Genomic DNA, 8,185 nt, shown 5'->3' with positions numbered 1-8,185 from the left:
CAGTACCAGCCATCCGGCTTCATGTTCCAGTATTAGGCGGCAGAGATCACAGGTTTCTGCGGGAGCCTCCTTGATCATCAGGTCTGGCACAGCACTGCAGGGATTTAGTTGTGCACTGCAGCTTAGTTGTGCTGTCGCATCCAGCGGAAAGTGGAGGTGGGAGTTACAGAAGTCTTCTTGTATATGCTGCCTCAGGTAATGCTTCCCTTGCCAGAAGTTTGTAAAATTTGAGCTTGCATCTCCCGTGTGGTTCAGTGCCTCTGCGAGGCTTAGGAACCTTTAGGTACACACACTAAGCTCTGTGTACTTTCTGAAAACCACATGTTGGTCAGTGTGCACGTAAGACTCTGCGCACTTCCTGAAATCCTGTATGGTAAGGGTTACGTGCTCTGCCTTGTACCCTTTCTTGAGATGGTTAGACGTTGGTTCCTTGGGCTCCATTCAGCCAGTGTGTATTTGTGTGTATTTAACATGAGGGGCTATTTGGGAGATTCTCGTGGTAGTTTAGCAGTGCTCCCCTTTTCCAAGAAGGGTCGCCTATGAGTGCGCTACTCTCTTTCTGAATTCAGAGTTCTCCTCTCATGTGAGACGGAGTTCTCTGTTTTTTCCGCAGAGTGCTCCAGTATTATTTCCACAGATCGAGTTGATGTCTCTCAAACATGTTGTTTTTTGAGATGCATCATTCCATCGATGAGCTGCTCTATCAGAGTGCCATGAGAGCCCCTCCTTAGAACAGTATTTTAAAATCCATGCTATGGTAAGTGTGCACATGAAGTCTTTGCTCACTTTCTGAAATCCACACTATGGTAAGTTTGCACGCTAGTATTCTGCGTTCCTTCTAAAATCCTATATGGTGAGGGCTTTGTGCCCTTTCTTGAGTTGATAAAAGCCCCATTAATCTTGGGCGCCACTCCACGTATGTATCCTTGGATACCTATCTAAACAGTGTGTTGCTACTAGAGATCTGTTGAGACAGCTCCTTCAGCAAGCTTAAGCAAAAGCAAGTGGTAGCCCCTGTGTGACAGGCAAGACTTAGAATAAAATGATAGGTTATTAGCCGTATCCCTTTAAAGGAATCTATCTTGATTCCAAGCCTTCAGCTCTACCCCGGACCGAGGCCCTAACAATTAAGTTGGGTATGTAGCTTAGGCCTTTGGCCATAAGGGTTACTGTCACAGACAGCCGTCTAAAGGTCCCAGGGGCAACTCCCATGGAAATTGTACAGTTGTTACTTAGTGTTCACCATGATTCTAGCCTGCACTCCCCTCAGCAAGGCGGCCCCATAGCGACCCCTAGAGGATGCAGTTCGAAGTTCCCTTGAAAGGAAACGTCTCAGGTTATGAATGTAACCATGGTTCCCTGAGTAGGGAACGAGAGACTGAGTCCGGATGCAAGCTTCAGACGAAGAAGTGAATGACGTGTTCTCCTGTGCCTATTTATAGTCGCACCGGTAATGACGACAGAGGTTGTCCCCAGCCAACTCGTTGGTGTTTTTTCAATGTATGCTTCAGACACGGGTCACGACGAGGTGTTCCCCATAGCAACCCCTAGAGGATGCAGTGTCTCGTTCCCTACTCAGGGAACCATGGTTAAATTCGTAATCTGAGACGTTTTTAAACAAACATTAGCTTTCTTCCAGCTAAAATATGAGTCCTCTAGCCATGAAATTGCTTTTTCAGTGAAGCATTTTGAATCAGAATAGAACTATGCTTAGATCAAGCGCTGTTTACATTTTTAAACATGGGAAGGACATTTTCACTGAAGGAAGTGTTATTATGGATTATAAACTGGTATTTTGGCCAGAAGCAGCACCCATTCATTACAGAGAATGCATTGCTGAAAAAGTGATGTGATGCTAATTTTTCCAAATCTGTTCTAAAGAACCAAACTTATCTACTGTAAATCTTGGACTGGCCTGAGGGTGTATATATTTCATTCTTGAGTGAACTATTCCTTTTCTCATGTTAACAAATTGAACCTTATTGTAAAGTATTATCACTAAACTGAAGACACAAAACCATCCTCTCTCAGTGCAGCTGTATCTACAATATCTGAAAGAAATTTTGGACTGTTTCAAAAGATAGAGCTGCCACATTTATGACACTATGTTAGGTCCAACATGCTGGCTCCTCGCATAAACTCTTCTGCAATGTCGTTCTCCATTAAGTGTATTGCCTTCATCTGTATGCCAATTCCCAAAAAGCAGCTATTCAAAGGACATGAGGTTCGCTGGTATCTGTGGAAAACATTGTGACATTCCTCCATATCCCTGTTAATTACACATATTTATTTTACTTGATAATTTTTTGTGTCACCTTACCTGTGGTCTTGTACTCCTGCACGCCTCGGCTAAATGTCTGTGCCAGATAATGGCAGAGAAACGTGATCCAGTCTGGAACTTGTAAACATTACCTGAACCACAGATTGAACTTGTGTGGGTTTATTCATTGCAAATCTGCCACTTATAAAGCCAAAAAGTAATTTGCTGAATCAAATCTATGTATTTTTATGTCAAATATTTTCACGTTTAAACAAACCATCTGGACTTGGTCATCCTTCAGTCGGAGATAATTTGTATTATAAAAATATCTAGGTCTAAATGAAGCCAGTGCTAACACATCAAGATAATGCTGTTTGATTCAAACTTTTTCCTGAAACTTCATCATGACATGTGTTACTCTTCATTTAAATAAAAAAAACAAAACAACAACAGCTGGTGGAACAACTTTTAGATGATCTTTCACAATGTTCCAGTTTTCTTTCATTTCTGACGCTTACAATGCTATACTAGTTGAAAGGACTACAAAAGTTTCTTATTCACACCAGTGGCATGACATTTCAGTGATAGTTGGTGAAAGTTTTAAAATGCCACACAATTAATGCAAGCTTTTCTGATTGCGAAACTAATGTTTGTTTTGAATCAAAATATAAAGTAGAAAGCACAAAGACATTTTTATGTCAAACATATGCATGTCGTATGAAGTAATAAATGAAAAATAGCCATAAACATCATTTTGTAGCTATTCTATCACAAGATGAAATAGTGACATAAATTAAATGTACATGAGAAAACGGTACCTCTTTCAGGATCAGTGAGCTGGAAAATGTTTGGATGTTCAGGGTTTTCTGGAAGAACCACCATCCAACCTGTGAGCGTGATCTTTTTACATGGCCTGGATTTATACTTGAGACAAAAATGCAGAATTACAAAGAGTTTAAGCCAAGAAGCTTGATTACAAAAGAGTATTGAAATTTCCCCTAGTAGCTTGGTTGAAATAATTTAATCATTTTAATTAGCATAATCATAAGCAACACTTTTTATTTTTAATATTAGACCAGTTAAAGTCTGAATACTAGTTTAGATGGCACTTCAGAAGTAAAAAAAAAAAAGTGCTTTCAAATTGAATTGAGAGAATAATTCATCACTTACATGTCTTCGCTCATTTGCTCTTAGAGCTTTAGAACCAAAATAGATGAGAATGGAGCCAGACAGGACAATCCAGTAGCGCTTCCAGGATGAGAGCTGATATGAAGAAAATATGAGTGCAAATCAGCTTAAGAGACATACTTAGTTCTCTTCTCTAAAAACTCAAACAGACGTGACTATTTTATGGACTTAATACCCATCTTAATTTCTTTATTAACTATCAACTGGGGTAGTCACACTGAAATTTAGACTTCCAACAAAGAAGACCTGGCCAAGACTGGCAGCACTACAAATGGTTTTGAACGTCATCATCTGTGGGGTATTTGGAGATAAAAATTCACATACACACACTCTGGGGACATCAGAGACATATTTTACATCTTCCCCTTTCATGTCACACTTATTCTGTTCTTTTTAGTTCTCATGAACTTTTGTTGTTTTCATTCCTCACGTGTTCTGTGACCTTGTTTTTCCCTGTGTTTGATTATGTTAGTCAGTTCACCTGTGTCCTCCTCATTAGTTGATCCTCCTTACCTGTCTGTCCCTCACTGTCAGGACCACTATGTCAAAGATGACTTACAATTAGCATACAGTTTAGACTGGGGTTATGGTTCTGTTCTGGGCAACACTCACTGCCCATCCATGCAGCCTGCCTAGATAGGAGCAAGGAGAGCATAAATACCCTAGGTATATAAATACTAGGGTAAACAGAACATTAATGTAGAAGGAATCATTAATGCCTCTTTTGCTATTTTCAAAAAGTTATTTTAACGCTGGTAATGGAGGCTTGAGCCGTTGATGGTTCGAATGCAGTTATTAATGAAGTTTTTATAAAGAGTGCGAGAGAGACAGAGACACAGAGAAAGAAAGAAAGAGCTTGTGTGAATTAGGCTATCTCTGTGCGTCTCACAGCACTATTACCTAGCTAGTGAGAAATGTATGCTAATTTTCATTAATTCAGCATTGCGTTAGTTCAGTCAGGCCACATTAGTCACGCTTGCATTAGCCGGCAGTCAGCTGTTCCTGACGCGTACCAATCCAGTGTTGACACCTATCACATGTGGTCTATTTAAATTCCCATTCTTCAGCGTCTCTTCCATCCCATCGCTGCTTGCAATTAACTCCCTCCTCCAACCCCAACTCCACCAACTGAACCTGTAATCCGATCTAACTTTATTCTTTCTTTACAGTCACTTCATTGGAGGCATGTTTAGTTTACAACAATGTAATTGTGAATTGTAATTATGTATGCATATAATGTTTCTGTCCTGTACCCCAGGGGGGTTTGTCTTGCTGCCCTCCCCGCTCTGTCCAAGCATGACTGCATGGACAGTTGTGTGGAGTGTTGCCCAGAACATAACCATACTGCCAACCCTAACTCAAAACTCAGGCAGTTTGATAATACCTAGAATATCAAAATCAGATATCAAAAACATTATTCGGGAGACAGACACACTCTTGCAGTTTAAATAGAGATTAAAGGGATAGTTCACCCAAAAATCAAAATTATGTCATTAATAACTCACCCTCATGTCGTTCCAAATGAGACATAATTTAGATGTTTGGGTGAACTATCCCTTTAACTATATAAACTTAAACTTGTTTCAATAAGTTACTTATCAAACCTGCATGTTTGATAAAGACAAAGAGTAGTAGGTAAAAGCCTCAACAAACTAGAAATAAATCTAGATAAAATTTAAAATACATTTCATGTTTATACTGACAATAAACTTAACTTTATACAAATGAGTGATGTATAAATGCATCAAAGCCATATCTAATCAAATAAATTCATCCAAGTTAACCTATTGATCATAAGTGGGCTGCAAAAATACTGGGTTATGTTTAACATGAAACATTTTTCAGGTCAATTTAAATGCACTCATACAGTGGGTTTTTTCCCCTCCTTCAGCAGTGTTTTTCTTCGCAGGGGTCCTTCAATGGTTATACTGCTCAGAGAACTGCATTCATAGCTGGAAACTGCCCCTGTGGTGCTGGGGAAGCAAGAAAATCATTTTTTCCTCAGGTCATATAAAACACTGCAGCAGAACAACTCTAGTATGTGATAAGGCTTTGTACAGTAAATCAAGAAGGAAACAAAGATAAGAAGTTCAAAATAATTATTTAAGAAAGACAACAGCATTAACTTTAGGGACAAAAGTAAAAGCTATATTCCTACCTATAAATATAACTTCTACTTCTGGGAGAGTTACAGACTGGGACTCGCCAGTTTGGACCAAGTGTGGCATACATACGTCCTCTGAAAGTGGACAGGAAGAGGAATGTGTTTCTCATTTGTATTAAGAAAACAAAGGCGTCACAAATAAATAAGAAACATGTTAACAGCTGAGATTAAAACTGCAAATGTTGTTAATGTGTTATGATTTAAGAATGTGTGTGTGTGTGTATGTGTGTGTGTGTATATATATAATGAATGCAATTTTTTCTATTCCACTTTATAATCATGATTTATAATTTGCCTTACCTCTCAACTGTACTTGATAATTCATCACTAAAAGAGCTCTCTCTACTACCTGCAGACAGACCGAAAAATATGAAGGTCAGGACAAAACAAAATCTTTTTCTTTCTCTTAAAATAAATGAATAAAAGGTAATGGCAGAAATATTCCATGGTGAAGATGTCAAAGATATTTAGAAATAAACCAATATTGTGTTTGCAAAGGACAATATGCCACCTAAATAACAAAAGCTTGAACACTACTGTCATCTAGTGGAGAAAAATCATAACTACAAACAAGTTTCAACACAGCAGTCATATTTTATGGTGGTGAAAGAGAACACCTTTGAATTAGGACGCAGATATATTAACACATTAATCTTGTGTCAGTGGGACAAAGACTGCGATATGAGGGTGTGTACAACAGGAATAAACTGTAGTACCAACTGTGATGCCGTTGGTAAATACTGAATCGTGTGTGTGGTTTCTGACAGGGCTGTGAGACTCTAAGAAGCTGTCGTCCAGTAGGTGTCGAGCTTTTTCTTTTGCAGGGAATGTCCCACTTTTACTCTCCACCACACCATACTGGCACATCATACTGAGAAAAGACGACAGAATTGAAACACAAAGACAGTCAATCAGATTAGGCATCATGTTCCCTTGTGAAAAAGAAGTGCTATTAGCTGCACTGAATATGTACTTGTAGTGTACTTCAGATGTTTAAAGTATATTTCTACTTCCAGATGAAATATGGATTATGGAATATGAAATATGGAACTTTTATGAAATAAAAGGCCTCTTAGAACCTAAATAGAGCACACATTCACTTCACACAAAGTGTACTTTGTAATAATATAAAATTTAAAGATTTACTTTAAGTAAGTACATTTTAAATCATTATGCTTTAATTTCATTATGCTTTTGTCATTCTTTAAAGTAAATTGATTTTTGATGTGTTGACTAGCATACCAAAGCACAATGTTAGATAATACATTTGAAGTTAATATATTTTAAAAGCACTAAACTGCAAAATCATTATTACAACTTTCTAATTACAAATATATTTAATATATATATACATTTTTTTTAAGTCATGTATTCATCCTCAAGTTGTTCCAAACCTGTATGAGTTTATTTCTTCTGTAGATCATAAAAATAAAAAAAAAACATTAAAAAAAAAAAATATTTTAAAGAATGTTGGTCTCCAAACAGTTGCTGGTCCCCGCTGACTTCCAGAGTATGGACAAAAATACTATAGAAGTCAAAGGGCACCAGCCACTGTTTGGTTACATTCATCAAAATATTTTATTTTGTGCTCAGCAGAAGAAAGATTTTCATAGGTTTATAGCCTGAGGATGAGTAAATGATGTCAGAATCTGCATTCTTGTGTGTGAACTATACCTTTAACCATGTTTCAAAGATAAGTGAAATAATTATGAAATTATTTATTTTTAAAAAAGTTCTTAATGTAGGGCCTAATTAAGTGGGTCAATAAAGCACACTACAGTTCAGCTAATTGCATTTAACATAAATGTAAACTATAATACATACATTTTCACATTTCTATTAATATACAATATGTCTGTTCAGTTCACACTTATGTACAAACCCGATTCCAAAAAAGTTGGGACACTGTACAAATTGTGAGTAAAAAAGAAATGGAATAATTTACAAATCTCATAAACGTATATTTTATTCACAATAGAATATAGATAACATATCAAATGTTGAAAGTGAAACATTTTGAAATGTCATGCCAAATATTGGCTCATTTTGGATTTCATGAGAGCTACACATTCCAAAAATTTTGGGACAGGTAGCAATAAGAAGCCGGATAAGTTAAATGTACATATAAGGAACAGCTGGAGGACCAATTTGCTACTTATTAGGTCAATTGGCAACATGATTGGGTATAAAAAGAAGTGTTTCTCAGAAGTCAAGATGGGCAGAGGATAACCAATTCCCCCAATACTGCGATGAAAAATAGTGGAGCAATATCAGAAAGGAGTTTCTTAGAGAAAAATTGCAAAGAGTTTGAAGTTATCATCATCTACAGTGCATAATATCATCCAAAGATTTAGAGAATCTGGAACAATCTCTGTGTGTAAGGGTCAAGGCCGGAAAACCATACTGGATGCCCTTGATCTTCAGGCCCTTAGACGGCACTGCAACACATACAGGAATGTTTCTGTAATGGAAATCACAAAATGGGCTCAGGAATACTTCCAGAAAACATTGTCGGTGAACACTACATAATCCACCGTGCCATTCGCCGTTGCCAGCTCAAACTCTATAGGTCA

At 37.5% G+C, this 8,185-nt stretch overlaps 1 protein-coding gene across 1 annotated transcript in view; it reads right to left on the bottom strand.

Moving 5' to 3' along the window:
• Positions 1 to 2,083: 2,083 nt before the first annotated feature.
• Positions 2,084 to 8,185, bottom strand: part of LOC132097141 (ras-specific guanine nucleotide-releasing factor RalGPS1) — a 99,031-nt gene continuing 92,929 nt past the window's right edge. The window contains exons 12-19 of the mRNA XM_059502767.1: positions 6,329 to 6,483; positions 5,913 to 5,961; positions 5,607 to 5,687; positions 5,316 to 5,421; positions 3,431 to 3,523; positions 3,079 to 3,184; positions 2,321 to 2,412; positions 2,084 to 2,236 (exon numbers count right to left, since the gene is read on the bottom strand). Coding sequence (XP_059358750.1) covers positions 2,207 to 2,236; positions 2,321 to 2,412; positions 3,079 to 3,184; positions 3,431 to 3,523; positions 5,316 to 5,421; positions 5,607 to 5,687; positions 5,913 to 5,961; positions 6,329 to 6,483 — 712 coding nt within the window. The 3' untranslated portion in view covers positions 2,084 to 2,206. The remainder of the gene's footprint in view (positions 2,237 to 2,320; positions 2,413 to 3,078; positions 3,185 to 3,430; positions 3,524 to 5,315; positions 5,422 to 5,606; positions 5,688 to 5,912; positions 5,962 to 6,328; positions 6,484 to 8,185) is intronic.

This window comes from Carassius carassius, chromosome 21 (genome assembly GCF_963082965.1).
Source record: "Carassius carassius chromosome 21, fCarCar2.1, whole genome shotgun sequence".
NCBI lineage: Eukaryota > Metazoa > Chordata > Actinopteri > Cypriniformes > Cyprinidae > Carassius > Carassius carassius.
Note: the sequence above shows the minus strand (reverse complement) of the source record. Positions and strands in the feature narration are given on the sequence as shown.